Genomic DNA, 23,629 nt, shown 5'->3' on the forward strand with positions numbered 1-23,629 from the left:
CTGGGAGAGGCCTCCCTGGAGTTTGGCAGTACTGACAGGTGAGGTGTCCACTGCATAATTCCCCCCACCCCATGACAGGCACGAGGCTCTCCCTGCTCCAGGCAGCTCGGTCCCTAGACTCAGACTGGAAACAAACTCCTTTAGCGCTGCCAGGAAACCCCCAAGCCGAGCACAGCTTCCCCCACCCAGAGCATTGGGGGCAGGAGTCCATCGCTCTGCTAGGAATAGGCAGGCCCCCAGTCTCATCAAGGGATGGGCCCTGCAGCCCCAGGATATGCCCATGCTGCATTCCTCTTCACTAGAGTGGGAGGGAGACGTAATAGGAACAAGAGGACTTGTGGCACCTTAGAGACTAACATTTATTTGAGCACAAGCTTTCGTGAGCTACAGCATCCGATGAAGTGAGCTCTAGCTCATGAAAGCTTATGCTCAAATAAATTTGTTAAAGTCTCTAAGGTGCCACAAGGACTCCTTTTCTTTTTGCGGATACAGACTAACAGCTGCTCCTCTGAATCCTGTAATAAGAACAGTGAATGGACGGGGAGGGAGAGGATTCAGGGCCCATTAACCCTAAGGAGCAAGGAGTGCCAGTGATGGGGCAGAAGAGACTATAGCCTCTGTCCCATCTGGCCGGCCACATCCAGCCCAGGAGGCAGCCTGCAGCCTCCAGTAGTCCAGGTGATGGCAGCTTGCTGCAGGCTGCCCAGAGCATGGCTCAGGGGCTCCTCGTCCTGGGGGTGGGGAAACCGACCCCACCCGTCTCTCCCCCCCCCCACACACACACAGGAGACAGGCCCAAGGGTAAGACTCCAGCTCTTTATTCATTCTCCCTACGTGGCTGAGCAGCTCCCTGCCCAGTGCAGAGTACTGCAGGCTCTCTCCCCCATGGTGGGGGAGCGCCCAGCAGAGCGGCACGGGGAAGCCAGCTGCTTTACCACGTGTAAGACAGGGTAGAGAGACAGACAGACACCCTGAGTCTGCTCCCCCGCTAGGCACTAACACCGCATCAGGTAGCAGCCGGCAGGGTGGGACCGCAGAGTGGAGCGTCCTGCCTGACAGCCATGGCCTTCCCCAGGCCTGCGTCACCTGAGTAGCCGGGCAAGGACCCAGGGCCAGGGTGCCTGACAACAGGAATCAGCTGCTGCTTCAGGAAGGGAGGTAGGCACTGGCAGACACACTGACTCCCAGGGCAGGGCAGACTGGGAGTGGCACAGGTGGAAGCTTTACAAGTCAGTTCTCAGCTGTGGCCCTGTCAGCCCTGTGACTGCTGTGGCCCGTGCCAGGCCCTGCCAGGCCCCCCCCCCCCCCCGACTCTGGCTGAGCAGAAAGCTGTGCATGGTCCCGCAGGAGGGAGCTGGGAAGTGGGCAAAGCTGCGGCACTGCAGCGTTTTAAGGTGCCAGTTACATTATTGCATAGTAAAACAAGCCCCTTGTGCTACATTCCTTTGCCAGACCCCTGGCCCATGTGAGGCAGCCTCAGGGAGCCAGCCAGACCCGCTGCATCCACAAGGACTCCTTGCTGGAGTCCTAGCTGCCAGTTTGCTAGTGGAAGGCACAAAGAGAGGCTCAGGAGGGTGAGCCCTGGATTATCACAGGCCCCTAGCAGGAGTTCCCCTCTCCAGCTCAGGATGTCCAGGGTAGGCCCAGAGGACTGCACCTGGTTTGCATAGGAGTAAGCCCATGAAAATATAGTCCATGGAGACCAAAAATCCCAGCATGCTTTGTGCCATGTTGATCCCAGCAGCCTCTGCTCTGATCCAGGTATGGCTTGACAGGCTGGGACCTGTAGCCTCCATGGGCCAGGAGTTTGTTTGAAGCACAAGGCAGCTGCATTAAGGACCCTGTGACCCTATCCCTGCAGACCAAGAAGAGCACAGAAGGCACAGCACACTGGGCAAGAGAGGCCTTGTCCCGTGGAGCCCTGCATAAGGCACTATGGAAGGAGTGCTCCAAGACACCGGACTCCTAGCACAGTACTGGAGTCACCAATATTATTGCATCTGTTTGCCAGAGGGGGAAGGATCCAGACACTGTGCAGAGATGGTGCAGAGCCACGCAGCAGGCTAGGAAGGGACAGACCATGGGCACAGCCAGCCACAGGACACCTCCGTTGGAAGGGACATGGCGCCATCACAGCACGATCTTGAAGGAACTGAAAGAGACAGTGACCAGCCCATTCTCACATGCTAAGCCACAGGGGAGCTACTCGCTGAGGGCACCGTCTCCTGGTGGCAGGGGAAGGGCTGTATGCACCATGGAGCTCAAAGGGGACATGGCAGACCCAAGCAGAATGCAGCTGGTATTTAAAAGAGGATTCTGGACATCTCCTGCCAATGGCTTGAGGGGGGTGCACCCTGGATACCCTGAGCATGGTCAGACAGCCCCCATCAAGCTAGCAAAGAAACAAGCTAGAGGAGTCAAGTGGCCAAGGAAGGGGGTGCATGAGCCCTAGAATGGGGGCAGGAGGGCAGTCTGGTGCGTGAGGCTCAGGACTAGAAGCTGGGAGAGCTGGGTTCTCCTGCTGGCATGGTGTGACTGTGGACAAGCAAATCCTGTGCCTCCGTCCCCCCATGAAAGGAGAAGGCCCTGCCGTGGCCGGGCGGCGCTCATTCTGGTTGTGAAACAGGAAGGACAGGCCGGTGGTAACGAGACTGGCCTGGGATCTGGAGCCATGGATTCTACTCCCAGCTCTGCTACAGCCTCCCTGTGTGACTCTGGCGAGTCACTCCCTGCCCCACCGGCAGCATGGAGATAAGAGCCCTTCCTCCCGCTCCACCAGCTGCGTTCTGTCTGCAAGCTCTTCAGGGCAGGTACTGGCTCTCCACTTACATACAGCACCCGGTAGAAGGGGCTGGAGACCAGACAAATGAGTGGCGCATCTGGGCGCTGCCACGATACAGCTTGCTAGGAAGGGGTCAGGAGCCACAGCCCCATTGAACCAGGACTTTGGTACTTTAGGAAGCGTCCCCCGTGCATTGCGAGGCCTCAGTGGACGGGGCTAGAGATGAGCAAAGGTTTCTTCACTGTTCTAGCGAGGAGCTGCTGTAAAAAGTCCATGTCTGCGCTTTTAGCCCTGCTACCAGCTGAGAGATCTGTGCCCACTCCGCACAGAGAGTTAAGCAACCCCCCCTTCTACCCACTGGCTAGCTTTCTCTGCCTAGCAAGTGCTGGATTTTCTCCAGTCAGACACTGCAGCAGGCAGCGGAGACACGGGTACCTGGCAAAGTCCGGTGAACGAGAAATGACATGCTGGAACTCAGAGAGGTTAATGGTCCCATCCTTGTCAATATCAGACTCCTCCAGGATCTGTCAGGGAAAGGGAAACACCAGCCCTCAAAGCCTGCGTGAGCAGCCCCACACAGCAGGTCCAGTGAGCCCTCAGGCCAAACCCCACAGATGCCAGGCTTGTTGCACTCACGTTCTGGATGAGCTGATCCATCTCTGACTCACTCAGCCTAGTCTCATCTCCTTCCCCTGTCAGGCAGTTCACCAGCTTCTCCAGGTCCTTCCTGTCCAGGATCCCATCGTCATCAAAATCTTTGGGGGAAACGTCCAGGTTATCATCAGAGACATTTGCCCATGAGATCCTGTTTCCATGGCAATGGCCTAGCGACACAGGAGATTCCCAAGCAGGAGTGTTCCCAGAGAAGGGTTCTTGGCTGGGCCTCAGGCTTGCCCTGGGGGCCTCGCAGCCTCCCCATTGGAGCTGGGGTAGGACTGGCTAACACCACAACCTGCTCCAAGCACCTCAGACTGCAGCTGGGCAAAGTCATCCATGGACAGCAGGTTCCTGAAGTGACCCCCTCCATGAGAGCAACCCCTGGGAGCGGCAGCCACCCCAAGCCCCCCTCTGCACAGCCGGGGCGGCGAAGCAGAGCAGTCACCCCGGGGCCTGGCTGATCTCTACCGAAGATGCGGAAGGCATAATGGGATTTGATCTCCGCTGTGGCTGAGTCACTGAAGACGCTCAGCAGGTCAAGGAAGTCTTCGAAGGACATGCTGCCATCCCCATCCTCTGCAGTGGAGAAGACCCGGCAGATCCGGTCCTGGAACGGGTTTGCCTGTCAACACATGTGGAGTCAACACTGGAGTGAGGCACCAGGGCTTCCCAGTAGGGGCAGGGCAGGCAGATGATCACAATGGTCCCTTCGTCTTAAAATCCCTGGCTGGGTGGAGACCCTTAGAACTTCCTGTGTAATTCCATTTGCTCCTGGTTAGCCCCCTGCCGTCAGGTGCCTGCAGCACCTGCATGGCCTGAGAAGCTGGGCACCATGCTGACGGACACCTCTTCCCCCAGCCCTGGCAGCTCAGCAGGGAATGGGAAGTGGAGCAAACTCACAGTGACTGGAACCGCCTCCCTGATTGCAGAGCACGCCCAAAACAAATGGCAGCTGCCCCCCAGGCAGGACCCAAGTCTTGGCCCAGAACCAAGAGATCAGAGGGTCTGACCTCGTTCCTCCTAGGGCAGGGTGGGGGGAGGCCAAGCAGCAGGGGCTGTGCACCATACCCTCAGTTCAGGCAGTGTGAGGATCTTGCTCTTGGGGACTCTTTTCAGCAGGATACTCTCCCTCTCCTCCTTTGGCAGCAGCTCACTGAATCTCTTGTGGGCACTTTGGGAGACAAGAACAATTAGAGCATGGCAGAGCTGCTAACAGTCTGGGTCAGAGGCTGCTGAGCTCAGCTGGGAGCCCTGCCGGGGTGGAGGGGTAATTCTTCCCCAGAGCTGCCTGGAGCGGGTGACTATTCCCCAGCCCTGAGCACGCTCCCCATGCTACACCAGAAACAACACCCTGACGCAAACAAGGAGTAAGGGAGGAGGAACAGTGTTAGCTGATCAGTCCCCGGCAGGCCAGCTCTCTTCTCTATCCTCTACAGGCACCGCAATATCCACACTTCCACCTGTGCCAGCTCCGAGACACACCCCACTGTGACCCCCTGCCCCACTCCCGTCCTTTCACAGGGGGGCACTCAGACTCTAGCCTATGCCAGGCTGCCGTGCTCTCCCACTCTCAGGTCTGAGGCAGCTGCAGAGGTTACAGGGCTGGGTGGGTGCCAGGCAGGGATGCAGCAGAGATGTCACCACACAGGACTCCCGTGCAGGACCAACGGTGTGGGCCTGGCCCACACTGCAGGACTCGCTCTCAGCCAGGGTGCCACTGGCAACCAGGCTAGGCTGAGTTTATGCCAACAGCTTCACACGCAGCAAAGCTGCATTAGACAAGGCCCTGGGCAGAGCCCATGGACATTCGCAGCTACAGCATCATAGTATCAGTAGGGCAGACGCTGACACATGGCCCAGCCTGGAGATCTTATTTTTCCTGCTTCGCTTCAAGCGGCCCATCAGCGCAGCCAGTAAAGCCAGACACCCCAGAGAGCAGCAGGCTAGAAACACCAAGAAGCCACCACACCCTGAAGCAAAGTCCAGCGCACAGAGGGCTAGGTTCAAAGTGCCCTTGTGCCAGGAAACACACCGAGACGGGGATCAAGAGCAGGAAGAGGCTCCCGGTCAGAAGGGAAGCGCTACCTGGCCACTGCCCACTGCTGCACCACACTCCCCTCCCGCTTTGCAAGCGCCAGGGGCTGGGATGCTTGACCCTTAGGCCATGCTTCCATATCCACCTCTACCTACTTCAGGGTGCAATGCAACAGATGCCAACACCCCAGCAACTTGGAGCAAAGGAATAAAGTGCCCCTGCACCGGCTCTTGCACTCAGGGCGCAGCAGGGCGGATCAGCGTACAAGCAGGTTCAGGCCACTCTGACTCTAGGGCCGTATGAACACCAGGGCTCCCCCGGAGCAGCAGCCCCCATACTGGGAAGCAGCAGGGCAGCATTGTTTGAATCAGAGACTGTTTCTTGTCTAACCTTCCCACTGTCCGCCAGGCAGGCCCTACAGGTCACCTAGCAGAGACCGTCTAGCCTGTGCTCAGCCCGAGAGCCCGGCTGCTCTTGGAGGCCTCTGCTGCTGCCCCTCACTGCCCAGGAGGAACAACCTCACGTCTGGGTCCAGCTCCACGCAGACCCCTCCCCACTGAGCTCTGGCACCTTCTGCCTGCAATTACTCTCCCCCTCCCCACGTGGGCTGGGGGCTGCTACCCCAAGGGCCAGCATCTGGCCTGCCTCCTCGTGTATAGACCTGGCCCCACAGCTCAGCACTAGCCTCTGAGCGGTCTGTGGGGCCGGGAAGGAAAGTCAGCCCGAGGGGTGCTTACAGCAAGATCTCCTGCTTGGTCAGAAAAGTCAGCTCCTGGGAAAGAGAAAAGAGGAAAGTTAACCCTGCACGTCTGCCAGGGCACCTCAGCTGAGGGGGGGCTCTCGGTGCCAGCCTGGGGGTCGCAGGCAGCTCGGCCCAGAGCCCTACTGGGGGGTCCCAGAGCCCTACTGGGGGGTCCCAGAGCCCTACTGGGGGGTCCCAGAGCCCTACTGGGGGGTCCCAGAGCCCTACTGGGGGGTCCCAGAGCCCTACTGGGGGGTCCCAGAGCCCTACTGGGGGGTCCCAGAGCTGCTGAGCTCAGCGGCAAGGAGGGGCCAGGCCAGGCGCCCCTGGGCGGAGGAGGCAGTGGAGCGAGCAGGGCCCGCGGTGCTGCTGGGGAAGCGCAGGGGGGAGCCCAGGCTGGGGGGAGCCAGGCCGGATGGAGGGGGAGGGGCGCTCGGGTGGGTGGGGGGAGGGGCCCGGCCCGGTAGGGGGGGGGCGCTCGAGGGGGGGAAGGGCCCGGCCGGGGGGGGGGGGGGGGGGCGCGCTCGGGTTGGGGGGGAGGGGCCCGGCCCGGAGGGTTGGGGAGGAGGCGCGCTCGGGTGCGTGGGGGGAGGGGCCCGGCCGGGGGGGGGCGCTCGGGTGCGTGGGGGGAGGGGCCCGGCCGGGGGGGGGGCGCGCTCGGGTGCGTGGGGGGAGGGGCCCGGCCCGGCCGGGGGGCGCGCTCGGGTGGGTGGGGGGGAGGGGCCGGGCCCGGCCCGGCCGGGGGGGGGGGGCGCGCTCGGGTGGATGGGGGGAGGGGCCCGGCCCGGCCCGGCCGGGGGGGAGGGGCCCGGCCCGGCCGGGGGGGGGCGCTCGGGTGCGTGGGGGGAGGGGCCCGGCCGGGGGGGGGGCGCGCTCGGGTGGGTGGGGGGAGGGGCCCGGCCCGGCCCGGCCCGGCCGGGGGGGAGGGGCCCGGCCCGGCCCGGCCGGGGGGGCGCTCGGGTGCGTGGGGGGAGGGGCCCGGCCGGGGGGGGGGGCGCGCTCGGGTGGGTGGGGGGAGGGGCCCGGCCCGGCCGGGGGGGGGCGCTCGGGTGGGTGGGGGGAGGGGCCCGGCCGGGGGGGGGGGGCCCGGCCCGGCCGGGGGGGGCGCGCTCGGGGGGGGGGGGAGGGGCCCGGCCCGGGGGTACCTGGTACTCGTCCAGCAGGTCCCGCGGCAGCTGACTGGCCGAGCCCCCCATGGCGGCCCCGGACCAACTTCCGCGACTCCGGCCGGGCCCTTCGCCGCTCCGCTTCCGGCCGCCCCGCCGCCAAGTCTCCGTCTCCAGGACACCGCCCCATGGCAACGCCCCCCAAGGGCCGCCGCCTCCCGGGGCGGGGCATGCCGGGAGCAGTGTCCCCCCCCGCCCAGCGCGGGGCATGCCGGGAGCTGTGTCCCCCCCCGCCCAGCGCGGGGCATGCCGGGAGCAGTGTCCCCCCCCGCCCAGCGCGGGGCATGCCGGGAGCAGTGTCCCCCCCCGCCCAGCGCGGGGCATGCCGGGAGCTGTGTCCCCCCCCGCCCAGCGCGGGGCATGCCGGGAGCAGTGTCCCCCCCCGCCCAGCGCGGGGCATGCCGGGAGCAGTGTCCCCCCCCGCCCAGCGCGGGGCATGCCGGGAGCAGTGTCCCCCCCCGCCCAGCGCGGGGCATGCCGGGAGCTGTGTCCCCCCCCAGAGCGGGGCATGCCGGGAGCTGTGTCCCCCCCAGAGCGGGGCATGCCAGGAGCTGTGTCCCCCCCCCCCCAGCGCGGGGCATGCTGGGAGCTGTGTCCCCCCCAGAGCGGGGCATGCCAGGAGCTGTGTCCCCCCCCAGCGCGGGGCATGCTGGGAGCTGTGTCCCCCCCCCAGCGCGGGGGCATGCTGGGAGCTGTGTCCCCCCCAGAGCGGGGCATGCTGGGAGCTGCGTGTCCCCCTGTGACGAAATGGGACTGTTCTTAATGTTTGCTCTGAATAGTGTGGGGGTGCCTCAGTTTCCCCTCTGCAGTTCTTAAGTATCTAGCTGGTGGGATAAGGGTGTATGATCATTGCAGAGCCCTAGAGGGCAGGTGTGTGCAGGGGTCTGGACACAGAGAATGGCCGACACCCTGTTTCCTGGCCACTGATGGCCTGGCCCTTCCCCCCTGCAAGGTGAGAGCTAAAGGGTTGGAGAACAAAGGAATCCAGAGACCTCCTGGCCCGGGACAGGGACAAAGCCCAGAGGAGGGGGGGCTGGGGGGAGTTTCAGTTGGGGCTGGCTGGGGACATGGAGTGAAGGGCAGATGGGGTTGTCTGGCTCATTGCCCCCCAAAATGGACCCAGCTGAGGGGTCCTGTTCTCTGCACCTACAAGCTCTGCGTTATACCATGTTTCTGTCATCTATATAAAAATAAACCTCTGTTGTATTGGCTGGCTGAGAGTCATGTCTGATTGTAAAGTTGGGGGGCAGGACCCTCTGGCTTCCCCAGGACCCCGCCTGGGTGGACTGGCTGTGGGAAGCGCACGGAGAGGCAGAGGATGCTGAATGCTCCGAGGTCAGACCCAGGAAGGTGGAAGCCGGGTGAGCTGTGTGTCCTGCAGACAGGCTGCTCCCAGAGAGGAGACTTCCCCAGAGTCCTGACTGGCTTCATGGGGAGCCGTTCCAGAGCATCGCCCGGGGACCCCATGACACCACCCCCAGAGCGGGGCATGCTGGGAGCTGTGTCCCCCTCCCACTGAACACTGCTGCCCATCAGCTGTCAGTGGTGGGTGACGTGACCCCTGCTCTGCCATGTGTGAAGTTGGCAAAACCCTCTGGGTCCCTTCCCAACGCAGGCTTGTTCTGGGTGCTGCAGCCGCTCGCTCTGCTCCGCACTGACCCCCAGCCCGGGAGCCAGGCCCCATGCGCGGGGTGAGGTGGGAAACACGGTACCTGCCACGTTGTGAGCACTGTGTACAGAGTACAAATAACACCAGCACAGAGCGCGCCGTGTGCCGGGCGCCGCCGGGACCTGCAGCGCCGGGCGCTGTTCTCTGTGTGCCGGGCGCCGCCGGGACCTGCAGCGCCGGGCGCTGTCCTCCGTGTGCCGGGCGCTGCCCGCTGGGGGGTGCGGGGAGATTCTGGACCAACCCCCCCGAGGCAAACCGCTGGAGTTAAACACAATTTCTACCCCGTTCTGCACCCGCGTGGCCTGGCTGCCAGGAGCCATTCCCCGCAGCTCCCTGCTGCTCAGCCAGGCCCGGCCCCCTCTCCCTCCTCCCAGGGACGCAGAGCCCAGGGGCCGCAGCGGGGTGTGGCCGGCAGGTGCAGCGGGAGTCGCTCCAATCCTGCCGCTGCAGAGCCAGCTCCAGCCTCTCCTCGGCCGGCCCGAGCCTTGGATCCCGCCCGGCAGCCGAGACATCGCCCCGCCCGCCCGGAGCCGCTCCGCCGCGGTGCCCAGGGATCTGCGGGCAAACCGGGGCCCGCCGGTCAGTGTCCGCCGCAGCAGCCTGGCGCGGCGCTGCCCGGAGAGCCCAGGCTGCAGCCGGGAGAGCCCAGGCTGCAGCCGGGCGGCGGGCGGCTCCGCAGGGCCCGAGCCGCAGGAAACGAGCTTCCTTGCCAGGAGGAGCCTGAGCCGCGGCTCGCTGCGGGTGAAGCGGCGGGCCGGGCCGCTGGGAGAGGGAGACCCGCCCGGCGGTGAGTTTCAGCCCGGGAGAGGTGGTGGTGGGCTGGGTTTGAGCGAGGAGAGGCAGGAACGGTCTGTAAGTGTTAGCACGTGTGTGCACACGCCTGCAGACGTGTACATTGCCTGTACTGCCCGCGTCCACACAGGCGCCTCCTGGATCACTGGGGACAGGCTCCCTTACACTCCTCTACCGTCCTGGCCCCTGCACCACCGTGCTCCTGGCCTCTCCCTGCACGGGTCTCACAGCCCCTGTCCTGCAGCGCGGGAGCACGCTCTTGGTGCGGGAGAGTCACGCCCAGAGGCAGAGGAGAGGGGCCTCCAGCACGGCTGAGAACCCTGCGGCCAACCAGCCTGGGCGGGTGGTCTCCAGCCTCGGCTAGAGTTGTGCAGCCTTTTCCTGTGGGGCTTGCTCCAGGAGGAGCTCTGAGATGGCCCGGAAGCTGCAGGATCCTGCCCCATCTGCCCCACTGCTCACTGGGAAATCTGCGGGGGAGGGGGAGGAGTAGGTGGAGGGAGAGAAACTGAAAGCCAGTGCTTAGCAGCTGCTTTAGGATTTATGCCCCCCGGGAAGGGAGTGGGTCAGGGCAAACTTTCTTTCTTTCTCAGGATGGGGGAAGCTGTTTGCCTGGGACCCCCTTGATCCATGTCCTCATAACTGCCCCTGGTTATTCCATTCTCTGTTTCAGATAGGGTGACCAGATGTCTTGATTTTATAGGGACAGTCCTGATATTCAGGGCTTTTTCTTCTATAGACGCCTATTACCCCCGCACCTCCTGTCCCGATTTTCACACTTTCTATCCGGTTCCTCTAGTTTCAGATCAGCTGCAGGTGCTGCTACTCCTCCACCATGGCAGCGTACCTGGGTGCCAGCCAAGTCCTCCATGAAACATTGGGGTTGCCCTCCCAGGAGCAGCCAGAGCGCCGTACAGTGTCCTGTGGGGAGGACTTTGTTTATGGTGAAGAGGATTTTGTTCTGTGTGGGGTTGGGTGGTGGAGAAGCAGGTCAGAGGGGCCAGCAAGCCACACCATGTCTCGTTTTGACAGAGCTTTGCAGTCCAGCTGGGAGGAAAAGATGAAGCTGGGTTTGTTCAGGTACCACCTGGGGGAGCTGCAGACCCGTATCTTGCCTGGGAATGTCCGGTTTGTGGCCCAGCTGAACATCCAGAGAGGTCTGGAGAGGAGGAGGCCACAGGACATCCAGAGTATCAGGCAGAAATTCGACCCCCAGCAATTCCACTTCAATAAGATCAAACCAGGGGAAATCCTCTTCCATATGGTCAGGGGCCCTACTCCCCACCATCCCAGCAGGGGGTGCTCTCAGTTCCAAGGGGGCCCGCCGGACTCCAAACTCCCAGGGACACTTGACTGCATCCTAGTGGTGATTAACGTCAGCCCCTTGGAGTTTGGACATGTGCTCTTTATTCCAGACCCCGCTCTCTGCCTGCCTCAGATTCTCACCCAGGAGCTGCTCCAGTTTGGGCTGGAGTCGGTTCTTCTCAGTGCCCACCCAGGCTTCCGTGTTGGGTTTAACAGCCTCGGAGCCTTTGCCTCGGTCAACCACTTGCACTTACATGGATTTTACCTGGATTGGGAGCTCCTGATTGAGACGGCCCCAGGCGAACTCCTGTGCCCCACACTCAACTTCCACTTCCTGCGGGGAGTCCCAGCCCCAGGGTTCCTGTTCTACAGTGAAGGGGAGGGCCTGGAGGCCCTGGCACACAACGTCTGCCGAGTCACTGACTACCTGGTGGATAAAGAGATTGCACACAACGTGTTTGTGACCCGGGGAACTGCTCCTGGGGAGCCAACCCACTCAGAGACCCGCTCTGGAATCCGGGTGCTCATCTGGGCCAGGAGGTCCTGCTTTGGGACCAAAGAGGAAGCTGCATTTAATGTGGCACTTTGTGAGCTGGCTGGGCACTTGCCCATCAAAACTGCCCAGGACTTCCAGAGCCTTACAGAGACAGCAGCCATTCACATCATCCAGAGATACCTCCTCCCTGAGCCACAGCTGTCACAGCTCCGAGGCCAGTTGGTGACACTTCTCACAGAGTAACCACACGGGCTCTGCATTGCACATGGTGTCGCGCTTTTCAAGTCTCACTCTTGCGTATTTTGTAACTGCTATAGAATCATTCATTGGGGCAGTCGGGGAGCAGGGAGTGACTGTGGATTTGCCTCCAGGATCCAACGTGGAGGCAACCTTGCTGTTTGAACCACTGCCCCTCTCCCTGCGGGCACGGCAGACTGGATCCTCTGGGACGCTGACTGGCCTGTTGTACCATCATTGGCAAGAAAGGAAGAAAGATCTCTATGGCGGGCTTTGTCCTTAACCTCACTTGCCCCATGTGAGTTTAGGTGGGGCTCTGCGGTGTGCTGGGAGTGGGAGATAAAGTGGGGGGGTGACCCCCAAGTTCCTGATCTAGTTAATGATTGAACTGTGGGCTTGTTTCTGGAGAATACAACCAATCAACCCCCACCTTTGAAAATACCGCAGCATCACGCAGCTCCTGTCTGCTTTCTTTCCACTAGCACATGGAAAAGGGCCAGTTTGATCAGAATGTGCCTGCGTCCCAGTGGCCTCTTTCTATTCCACAGAGGAGCTTCCAGCATGTACCAATCATAGCTTATCATTTTATTTCAGTGCTTAGATGCTTTATTCCAGTGCCACCATGACAGGCACCCTAAAAACACCATAGATAGGTAGCCCTGCAGGGCCCCCCAGCTCAGAGAGATGGGCCTGGAGTCTACCCTAACCCTGCAGAGCCCCCCAGCTCAGAGAGATGGGGCTGGACTCTACAGTTTGGGGACAGAAGGCTACTCCGGTTTCTATGTCATTGGCAGAACTGGCAGCTAATCTGACTGCAGAATCTTTATGACAGAAGGGAGTTTAAGGGACTCCATGCTAGCCCTCAGGGCCCCAGGGAATGTGTGGGGCAAGCAGCTGGTAGAATCAGCCTTTCACTTGAAAGCTAAGGCCTGGTCTACACTGCAGACTTAGGTTGTAGTAAGGCAGCTTATGTCCACCTAACTCTGTCAGAGTCTACACTACAGCCATTCTCCCACCGATGTAAGTCGCCAAGTACACGACCTAATAACTCCACCTCCACGAGTGACGTAGCACTTCAGTCAATGTAGTTATGTTGATGCAGTGTCCGTGTAGACACTGCACTGCTTACAGCAGACTGTTCTGGCTGTCAGTCCCGGGTGGTGGGGCTTAGGCTATTACTGACATTTAAATTGGTGCAAGGACTCCTGGTGTGGACGTGCACGCCAACAGAAGGAGCCAGTGTGGACATGCCAAACCAATTTAATTACTGCGATGGCTGTATGTCGATGCAACTTAAGTCAACTTAATTTTGTAGTGGGGCCATTGGAGGAGTCAGGGCTCCCAGTGACAGGTGATGGTCGGGAGCATTGGTGGGGTTGGGGCTCCCAGTGAGAGGCGGGGGTTGGGGGTGTTGGTGGAGTCGGGGCTCCCAGCAGCTAGAGATATATTGCAGAGGTTGATGGGGTTGGGGCTGTCAGGGGATGTTGGGGGTCACTGGGGGCATGTGGGGAGGGGCGCTGGGGGGGTCGGGCAGCGAGTGGCTGGGGGCATGTTTCTGGTGTTGGCAGGGGTCAAGGCTCCAAGAGGCTACAGGCCTATTGCGGGAGGTGGTGGCATCAGGGCTGTCAGCAGGATGAGCAGTTGGGGGTGTCTTGTGGGTGGACATTGGTGGGGTCGGGGATCCCAGTGGCTGGGGTCATGTTGGAGGCGGTGGAATCGGTGGTCAGGAGCTTTGGGGTGGGGGTTAAGGATCTAAGAGGCTGGAGGCATGTTGCTGGGGGTGGGGGATTAGGGGATTTGATGGGTGTTGGGGAGGGTCGGGGTCCCAGCGGGAGGGGCATGTTGCAGTGGGGTATTGGAGGGGTCAGGGTGGGTGGGGTTGGGTTCCCTGTGGGAGGGGACAGTCAGGGAGTGTTGTGGGAGTCAGGGGCACTGAGGGAGTCTGGGCTTCCAGTGGATGTGGTTGGTCAGGCACATTGTGGGGGTTGGGTCTCCCAGCAGGAGATGGCAGTTGAGGGTGTTGGAGGGGGTCAGGTTCCATGCAGGAGGGGATGGTCCAGGACATTGGGGTGTGTCACAGATCCCCAGGATTAGTGCTATGGCCCCAGCTTTGGAACAGTCTCTGGGAGGACCATGCAGTATCACCGCCTCCTTAGGCAGCATCTCTGGCCCTTTAGCCCCTTTGCTTCCCACCATGAGCTCCAGTCAGCGAGTCCCACTGAGGCAGACCCCTGAGGGAGACTTGTACTATCTTAGGGAGCAATGCAGCCCCACCAGCACCTGCAGGGGCACTCACACAGTTCTGAGAAAGTTGGGTTTATTAGCAATTGGACACAACACAGGAAGGCCTTAGATCAGCAGAGAGGAATGAAGGTTAAAGCAGAGACCATTCTGATCAGCCCAGAGCCCAGCCATGCTGCAGTGAACCCCTTGGTTCACACTCTCTGTCTGTCTTACTGTCTGACCTCCTGCATCGGACCAGGTGAGAGCCCCGACTCCTTCCAGCTGCCAGCTCTTATCCCCCACCTCATGCCTCTCCTGTCCTTTGATCTCGAGCTGGGGATTGTTGTTCAGCTTCCCTAAGTAGAGGTGGGGAAATCCATATCCCTCTGGGTCACTGCTTGCTAGGTGTCAATGTCCTGGCAACTGGATTCACCATTGTCTTAAGAACATGATAATGGCCATATTAGGTCAGACCAAAGGTCGATCTAGCCTCCTGTCCTACAGTGGCTAATGTTAAGTGCTTCAGAGGGAATGAACAGACATGGGCAATTATTGAGTGATCCATCCCTGTTGTCCACTCCCAGCTTCTGGCAGTGAGAGGTTTAGGGACACCCAGATAATCGGGTTGCATCCCTGACTATCTTGGTTAATAGCCATTGATAGACCTATTCTCCAGGAACTTCTCTAATTCTTTTTTGAACCCAGTGGTACTTTTGGCCTTCACAACATCCCCTGGCAATGAGTTCCACAGGTTGACTGGTTTCAGAGCGGTAGCCATGTTAGTCTGTATCAGCAGAAAGAACAGGAGTACTTGTGGCACCTTAGAGACTAACAAATTTATTTGAGCATAAGCTTTTGTGGGCTAAAGCCCACTTCATTGGATGCATGCATGCATCCGCTATATAGATAGGTATATAAACAGAGAAAATGAAAAAATGGGGGTTGCCATACCAACTCCTAACAAGACCAATCGATTAAGGTGGGCTATTATCAGCAGGAGAAAAAAAAAAACTTTTGTAGTGATAATCAGGATGGCCCATTTCAAACAGTTGATAAGAAGGTGTGAGTAACAGCAGGGGGAAAATTAGCATGGGGAAACAGTTTTTAGTTAGTTTTCAGAGTAGCAGCCGTGTTAGTCTGTATCCGCAAAAAGAAAAGGAGGACTTGTGGCGCCTTAGAGACTAACCAATTTATTTGAGCATAAATAAATGAGTGAGCTACAGCTCACTTCATCGGATGCATGCAGTGGAAAATACAGTAGGACGATTTTATATACACAGAGAACATGAAACAGTGGGTGTTACCATACACACTGTAACAAGAGAGTGATCACTTAAGGTTACCCTGAAACCTGTCATTAAGGTGAACTATTACCAGCAGAAGAGCGGTGGGGGGGTGGGGACCTTTTGTAGTGATAATCAAGGTGGGCCATTTCCAGCAGTTGACAAGAAAGTGCAAGGAACAGCAGGAGGGGAAATAGTTTTAGTTTGTGTAATGACCTATCCGCTCCCAGTCTCTATTCAAGCCTAAGTTAATTGTATCCAGTTTCAGAGGAACAGCCGTGTTAGTCTGTATTCGCAAAAAGAAAAGGAGTACTTGTGGCACCTTAGAGACTAACCAATTTATTTGAGCATGAGCTTTCGTGAGCTACAGCTCACTTCATCAGATGTTTACCGTGGAAACTGCAGCAGACTTTATATACACACAGAAATCATGAAACAATACCTCCTCCCACCCCACTGTCCTGCTGGTAATAGCTTATCTAAAGTGATCAACAGGTGGGCCATTTCCAGCACAAATCCAGGTTTTCTCACCCTCCACCCCCCCACACAAATTCACTCTCCTGCTGGTGCTAGCCCATCCAAAGTGAACAATAACATCTGTAAATCAATCATCAATAAACATCTGATGAAGTGAGCTGTAGCTCACGAAAGCTCATGCTCAAATAAATTGGTTAGTCTCTAAGGTGCCACAAGTCCTCCTTTTGTATCCAGTTTGCAAATTAATTCCAATTCAGCAGTCTCTCCTTGGAGTCTGTTTCTGAAGTTTTTTTGTTGTAATATTGCGACTTTTAGGGCTGTACTGGAGTGACCAGAGAGAGTGAAGTGTTCTCCGACTGGTTTGTTGACACAGGCCATCGTGGGCCAGCCCTGCCTTGTGCGCTGGCCAAAGCGGACAGTCGCTGGGCACAAGGATCAGCGGGCACCGCTCAGCCCTCAGGAGCGGTAACGCCCAAGGGCCTGCGGCCGGGACCCGAGCCGTGGCCGCCGAGGCTTGTGCTCAGAGAGCGGTGCTCGCCGCCGGGGTGCCGCCCGCGGGACGACGGAGCCGCTGGCGACGGGCCGCCCCGAGGCTCGCCCCGAGGGTCTCGCGGGCCGCCCCGAGGCTCGCCCCGAGGGTCTCGCGGGCCGCCCCGAGGCTCGCCCCGAGGGTCTCGCGGGCCGCCCCGAGGCTCGCCCCGAGGGTCTCGCGGGCCGCCCCGAGGCTCGCCCCGAGGGTCTCGCGGGCCGCCCCGAGGCTCGCCCCGAGGGTCTCGCGGGCCGCGGCCACGGCGACCCCCGTCCGCCCGCGCCGCGACCTCCCGCCACCGCCTGCCTGGGGCCGAGCGGGCGGCAGCCCTCGGCCGCTCACGCCCCAGGAAACGGGCCCGTCGCGGGGCGGCCTCCAGGGGGCCGCGGTGCCCGCCCCAGGGGCGCTCGCCGCTTCCGCTCGGCCACCGAGCGCCCCTTCCTTCCTTCCCATCATGCCTCAGTCCGCGCGGCGCTGCCCCCCTGCCCCGGGGCCGGAGCACCCAGTAGCGCAAGGCACGCTGGGAGGGGTTACTTCCGCCCTGACGCCTTGCCCCCTTACCTCGGCCAATCAAAGGCCAGTTCGCACGCCCCGGGAGCCTATCGGAGCCAGGCCAACCTGCCGATCACGTGACCATCCGCGGGCGCGCGGCTTCGGCCCGGCGAGGCCCGCAGGGCTGCTCTAGCCGGCGGCCCCGTCTCTATGGCTTCGCGTGTCGGGGGCGGGCTGTGTTCTGACCCCGCCCCCAGAGCTGGTTTCCCACGAGGGGTGGGGTCTTTCGTCGCCATGGAGACAGCGTCAGGGCCTGCGGGAGCCGGGGGAGGCGCGGCTGCCGCTGTTGCCCCAGGGGCCCTTGCCCCGCCCGCGTGCGGGCCAGAGCGGCCTGGTAACCGGGGCGGGGCCCAGCCGCCGGGGCCGAACGGGGACGGAGCCTCGGGCAGGTCCCACCCTTGGGGCGGGGCCGCCGCACTCTGGGCAGGGCCCCTGGGGGGGAGAGGACCCCATCCTGGGGGTGGGGGTGGAGAGGACCCCATCCTGGGGCAGCAGGGCCCCCCTGGGAGAGCAGGGGGTGGAAAGGACCCCATCCTGGGAGGGCAGGGCCCCCCTGGGGGGGAGAGGACCCCATCCTGGGGGAGCAGGGGGTGGAGCAGGGCCCACCTGGGGGGGAGAGGACCCCATCCTGGGGCAGCAGGGGGCAGGGCCCCCCTGGGAGAGCAGGGGGTGGAGAGGACCCCATCCTGGGAGGGCAGGGCCCCCCTGGGGGGGAGAGGACCCCATCCTGGTGGAGCAGGGCCCCCCTGGGGGGGAGAGGACCCCATCCTGGGGGAGCAGGGGGTGGGGCAGGGCTCCCCTGGGGGGGAGAGGACCCCATCCTGGGGGAGCAGGGGGTGGAGCAGGGCCCCTCTGGGGGGGAGAGGACCCCATCCTGGGTGTGGGGGTGGAGAGGACCCCATCCTGGGGCAGCAGGGGGTGGAGCAGGGCCCCCCTGGGGGGGAGAGGACCCCATCCTGGGGCAGCAGGGGGTGGAGCAGGGCCCCCCTGGGGGGGAGAGGACCCCATCCTGGGGCAGCAGGGGGCAGGGCCCCCCTGGGAGAGCAGGGGGTGGAGAGGACCCCATCCTGGGAGGGCAGGGCCCCCCTGGGGGGGAGAGGACCCCATCCTGGGGGAGCAGGGGGTGGGGCAGGGCCCCCCTGGGGGGGAGAGGACCCCATCCTGGGGGAGCAGGGGGTGGAGCAGGGCCCCTCTGGGGGGGAGAGGACCCCATCCTGGGGCAGCAGGGGGCAGGGCCCCCCTGGGAGAGCAGGGGGTGGAGAGGACCCCATCCTGGGAGGGCAGGGCCCCCCTGGGGGGGAGAGGACCCCATCCTGGGGGAGCAGGGGGTGGGGCAGGGCTCCCCTGGGGGAGCAGGGGACGGGCGGGGGCAGGGCATTGCAGGAGTTAGATCTCCCTTCTGGGTGGGGTGGATCATCTCAGGGAGGGGTGGGGGTGGTGATGGGCCGTAATGAGGGGATCAGGTGCCTCATCCCATGCTAGGCCCTGGCCCTACTTCCCCGGCCCCACACCCCCAGCTGGAGCCCGCACTCCTGGGCTGTCCTAGCAGTTGGCCTCCTGTGGTGCTGCCCGCCACTGATGTTAGACCTTACCCGTACACCTGGCACACCCGTCTGCCTCTCCCGGGAGGCTGGGGCACCCTCCTGTGGGCTCCATCAGATACTTGTGGGAAGCACACTGGGGCTGTGCAGTTACATTCCCTATGACAGGCGGGGCCTGGGGTGCATTAGGACTGCCGGCCCATCACGTGGAAAGTAACTGCATAGCCCCCGTGTGCTGCAGTGGGAAGCCAGTCTGTCTTTCTGTTATATCTCCAGGGTGCCCATTGCTGTCGTACCTACGCACCATGTTCAGGTGACAGCATAGGCGTCATAACCCCATGTTACATTGTTTCTTCTGTGCTTGCCCAGGCTATTGTAATGGCCGATTTTCCTTGCCAATGACTGACATTGCTGCCTATCAGCCAGCACATGCTGGCATTCTAAGTATAAGGAATCATAGAATCATAGACTTTAAGGTCAGAAGGGACCATTATGATCATCTAGTCTGACCTCCTGCACAACGCAGGACACAGAATCTCACCCACCCACTCCTGGTACAAACATCTAACCTATGTCTGAGCTATTGAAGTCCTCAAATCATGAGACTTCAAGGTGCAGAGAATCCTCCAGCAAGTGACCCATGCCCCACACTGTAGAGGAAGGCGAAAAACCCCCAGGACATCTGCCAATCTGTCCTGGAGGAAAATTCCTTCCCAACCCCAAATATGGTGATCAGCCTTGTCCTAAATCCCCTCCGACTTTCTGCCAGTGAACAGTGCAGTAAGCTGGCTTGTGTGCACCACTACACTCTTAGATGGCTTGTACGTTAAAGATGCTTATGTGTAAGCAAAAAGAAAAGGAGTACTAGTGGCGAATACAGACTAACACGGCTGCTACTCTGAAACCTGTCATTATGTGTAAGCATAACCTGAACTCAGAGCCCCATATCGCACCATGCCAGACTGGCCTCATGGGCATTGCTGGTCATTATATAAAGGTCATTTATTTCCACATAAATCATTCCAATGACCTTGGACCTAAATGGAGGGTGGGGCTGGGACTTGCGTGTGTGGTTTGTCCAAGCAGCAGCTCACTGACCATAACACATTCCCATCCGACAGTGCATCTGGCTAAGCATTCAGATGTATTCTTGGGATCTTAGGAAACTTCCTGAAAAAAGGGAAAGTAAGGAGCAAGTGGGTGTGGGTAGACACATCCCTCATCCAAGGGAGTGGGTGCAAGTGTGGAGCAGTTGAAGATGTAGAAGAATGGACAGTGACTGGAGCAGATGTTTGCACTGGAAAGCTATTGTGCCAAAACCTGTTAACTGGGAGGGCAATGGGGGTCAAACTTTAGGTGACATGACTCTAAGCCTGTCAGTTTGTGTGTGGCAATCCAACGGTGTGTAAAAATACTGTAATTAGGGACACGGTATAAAGGGTCACCCTTTTCCCTGTATGCTGCCTATACGCAGTAGGACAACACAGTCAGGCTTCTCAGGTATTTAGAAGACACAGGAGTTCTATTGTGGAGCTAGAAAGGTCTCCTGGGGCTGCTTCTTAGATTCATCACACAGGTACATCTTCCCTAGAAATAGCCCCAGGGAGAGCTCCTGAAATCATTTCTTCAAGAGTCGAATCTGATCTTCAGTGTGCACTAGTGAGTTAATGTGACCGCTGTAACCTGGCGTAGAGCGAAAGGAAAGGAAAAAGGAACAGCTTCTGTGGGTGGAAGGCTTGCTGGGGAACAAGGGCAGAGAGAGAGGCAAGACTGACTCCCTGGGTCATTGCGGGGGTAGGCCAGGAGAAAAGGGCAGACAGGTATAAGAGAAAGGACTTGTTAGAACTTGCCTATGCCTGGGCCTTGGTTGGGTTTGGGACACTCTGATATTGACTGGTGCTGGTAGTTTAAGCTGGTAGTTCAGGTTGTCTTGCACGTGACATACTGATTAGTTTCTTCATTTGCAACTTGTAAGAACAGTTAACAGAATGAAGATGAACTCAAGTGACAGCAGCGAATCAGAGAATGATACAGAGGAAGAGGAGGAAGAAGAGTTTGCAAATGAACACATTAAGAGACTGGGTGGAGGAAGAAAAGATATGCGTCAGGATGGCACTCCTCAGGAGGGAGCTTTTGAGGCAGAGGACACATGCCTAGGGCACAAGAGTGAACACAGTTCAGGTGGAAAAAGTGATCTGCCGACTGTCTCACTGATCGATCTGGAAGAACAAATGACAGAAGACTGTGAAGCAGAGACCACTCCAAGAAAGAAAAAGAGAAAACACAGGTGAGTTTCCTCATCGCCTTCCTCTGCCTTCTACTTCCGTGTGTACCTCAGGCTGTCACCTAGGCCTACCAGACCTCGCTGTCCTACCAGACCCAAAGAGGAGCCAGCAAAGTCTGTGTGGCCAGCTGCCTATTGGATTTTTATTTACTATCTGTTTCAGGGGCATTCAAAGGCCACGTATCTCAGGATGGAACGTGACATGCTGAGAACGTTACCTTTTCGGGTGTAATTACTGTGGCTGCCCAGTACCCTAAACCCCTAGGCTGCCAGTAGTGTGCCAGGCATACCACAACTCAGAGGCAAACACTGTAGATGCTTCTGCATCGGGGCCTTATAGGCACTAGCCCTGGTGGTCCCAATAACTACTCAGAGACATGGCTAATGTGAAAGGGTATTTTTCTAGGGATGGCAGGAAAGTTTGCAGATACCCTAGCTACAGAGACTTGGGCAGTTAGCGTGCAAAGTGTCTGGTAGTGGTTCTTGTTTGGGCCCTGGGGCTGTCCAGTCAGGCATCAAGACTCGTCAGTATGACGGTAAGACACAGGAAGTAATAGTCTGCAGCAGTTAGTTCATGTTAGTTCCACCTTCTCTGCTCAGCACTGGTGAGGCCTCAGCTGGAGCACTGTGTCCAGTTCTGGGCACCAAACATTAGGAAAGATGTGGACAAGTTGGAGTGACGCAACAGGAGAGCAACAAAAGTGATAAAAGGTTTAGAAAAACTGGACTATGGGGAAAGGTTAAAAAATGTATGTTTAGTCCTGAGGAAAAAAAGTGTGTGTGGGGGTACTTGATCACAGGCTTCAATTACGTGAAGGGCTGTTATAAAGAGGGTGGTGATCAATTGTTCTCCATATTCACTGGAGATAGGACAAGAAGCAATGGGCTTAATCTGCAGCCAGGGAGATTTAGGTTAGATATTAGGAAAAACTTTCTAACTATAAGGGTAGATAAACTCCAGATTAGGTTTCCAAGGGAGGTTGTAGAATCCCCGTCATTGGAGGTTTTTAAGAACAGGTTGGACAAACACCTGTCAGGGCTGGTCTAGGTTTACTTGGTCCTGCCTCAGCGCAGAGGACTGGACTAGATGACTGTTTGAGGTTCTGTCCAGCCCCACGTTTCTATCTTCTTCTTAGCATATGCACAACATTCCTCAGGTGGCCCGTGACCGGCATTCATCATCAGTTTGGTCCGCTGGTTGGATCATTAGCTTCCCCATCTTGGGCCGGGTGCTGATGGGGAGTGGGTCATGAACGCTGATCCATGACCCCAGCTTAGTACCTGTGGGGTGCCCCCTAGAGTCCAGTCTCTGTTCCAGCAAATAGGTGCTTGTAGTGTTCCAAGCCAAGCTGAGTTAGTGGCTCTTATTGGGGCCCCAGTGCCCTGGCTTCCTGCCCAGCTGCTGTTCCTCCAGGAGTACCACACAGACCTGCACACAGCTGTATCGTCGAGCAGTCTCAGCCTGTTCCACATGTGTCTCTATCCACAGAGGCTGGGGCTTCTCTCCTGCTGTTGTGCAGCTCCCATTCCCAAAACAGAGCCTGGTCACATCCTAGTTCAGGACCTGCCTAGGGGAAAGGGAAGTGCAGTGGGTTGGGGCTGATGGGAATTGTAGTTTCATTCTTTGGGAAGTCTGTGTGATGGATCTGCATCCAGTCAGCTCTGGATGGACCATTGCATGCATTTGGTGGCCTGTCAAGGCTCTGGCTGCCACCTCTATGCTGAAGATGAGGGCAGTTGCAATCTACTCTATTTTATGCACCTCAAAGATCAGATTGCAAAAATTGTGCCCTCAGTTTGTATGTGCAAATACAGCTGTGTGCACAATTGCAGGAAGTTTATAAACAACTAACCAGTTACCTGCCTGACTGACAGTTGGTACGCATGAATTATGCTGATGGATTTCTGCACATGCAGTTCTGAAAATCTGATCCTGAAGTGGGCAAAGTTTGGGCATTACCACTGGGGCATCAGGGAACAATTTTTACGTAATTTATTCTAAAACTTCTGCCCTCAAATGCAAAGGGAGAAACACATCATATCCCTTGTTGTAAGAAATGTTCAGTTAGCTTGTTTATTCATATGAAAAATAAGCATTTGGTGAGTAGTGGCCAGGGAGAACATGTGTGCCAGGTCTCAGCCATTTACCATCAAACACCCTTCAAAAAACAGCAGACAAAAGTAGAATGAATAATGGGCAGCTCTGAATTTTGGGGCCTGGACCCTATTGGAGTCTTTGGGGGTTGTTCAAAATCAGACAAGGAATCTCGAGTCACTCAAATTCCCCCAATGTGGAATTCCAAATGGGAACCTACTCCTTGCTCCAGGCCTGTCTGCCCTTTTGCTGGGACCAGAGCAGATTTGCTGAGTGTTTCTGTACAGATAGACATCATTAAGTCACCATCGTTGCACAAGTCGCTGTGTATGGAAAACCAGATGCACAGAGTAGAGAAGTTTGGGCTGTGATAACACCACGTCTCTGGGATCTAGAATTCACAAAACAAAATCTGTGTAATGTTTCTTTAGTCCTGCCATCCTAGCTGGCCTGGGAGCTGCCATCTAATGGCAGCGCAGGGGCTGCCCCCCAGACTAGGCGGACAAAGGGTGGGTCCCTTCAGTAAAGCTGGCTAGGAATAGCTCCCTGGGGCCTGCCCAGTCTGGTGACCAGGGCATGTCTGCACTGAACCATTGCTTTCTCCTCTCTCTCCATTCCAGGCTGCTCTCTATCAACCTGACCAACTGCAAGTATGAGAGTGGTGAGTCGAAGGCAAGCCAGGGCTCCTTTTCAGACCATATCTCACTGGCAAGTGCCGTGGAGCCCCCGCACCTGGAGAAGGTTGTTAGCACTGGGTTTGGGCTGCA

At 58.9% G+C, this 23,629-nt stretch overlaps 3 protein-coding genes across 9 annotated transcripts in view; 2 read left to right on the forward strand and 1 right to left on the reverse strand.

The window, feature by feature from the left end:
• Positions 1–796: 796 nt before the first annotated feature.
• On the reverse strand, positions 797–7,587 carry CIB1 (calcium and integrin binding 1). Its single transcript, XM_048865896.2, has 7 exons — positions 7,362–7,587; positions 6,212–6,246; positions 4,508–4,610; positions 3,908–4,061; positions 3,419–3,537; positions 3,218–3,306; positions 797–2,152 (listed from the first exon to the last, which is right to left on the reverse strand). Exons 1-7 carry the CDS (start codon positions 7,410–7,412, stop codon positions 2,131–2,133), a joined length of 573 nt encoding a protein of 190 aa, XP_048721853.1. The 5' UTR covers positions 7,413–7,587; the 3' UTR covers positions 797–2,130.
• A 2,142-nt stretch (positions 7,588–9,729) lies between these two features.
• Positions 9,730–12,324, forward strand: GDPGP1 (GDP-D-glucose phosphorylase 1). Its single transcript, XM_048865894.2, has 2 exons — positions 9,730–9,838; positions 10,640–12,324. The coding sequence occupies exon 2, from the start codon at positions 10,676–10,678 to the stop codon at positions 11,882–11,884; it is 1,209 nt and encodes a 402-aa protein (XP_048721851.2). The 5' UTR covers positions 9,730–9,838; positions 10,640–10,675; the 3' UTR covers positions 11,885–12,324.
• The window catches only part of TTLL13 (tubulin tyrosine ligase like 13), a 28,191-nt gene continuing 16,609 nt past the window's right edge, over positions 12,048–23,629 (forward strand). The window contains exons 1-3 of one of the 7 annotated variants that reach the window (XM_048865881.2): positions 12,048–12,176; positions 20,464–20,770; positions 23,483–23,523. In XM_048865881.2, coding sequence (XP_048721838.1) covers positions 20,472–20,770; positions 23,483–23,523 — 340 coding nt within the window. In that variant the 5' untranslated portion in view covers positions 12,048–12,176; positions 20,464–20,471. Of the gene's footprint in view, positions 12,177–17,029; positions 17,332–18,357; positions 19,401–20,458; positions 20,771–23,482; positions 23,604–23,629 lie in introns of those variants that run through there. The other 6 variants (XM_048865879.2, XM_048865878.2, XM_075133278.1 and 3 more) reach the window with 6 other exon arrangements.

The sequence above is a fragment of the Caretta caretta genome, chromosome 10, assembly GCF_965140235.1.
Source record: "Caretta caretta isolate rCarCar2 chromosome 10, rCarCar1.hap1, whole genome shotgun sequence".
Lineage (NCBI taxonomy): Eukaryota > Metazoa > Chordata > Testudines > Cheloniidae > Caretta > Caretta caretta.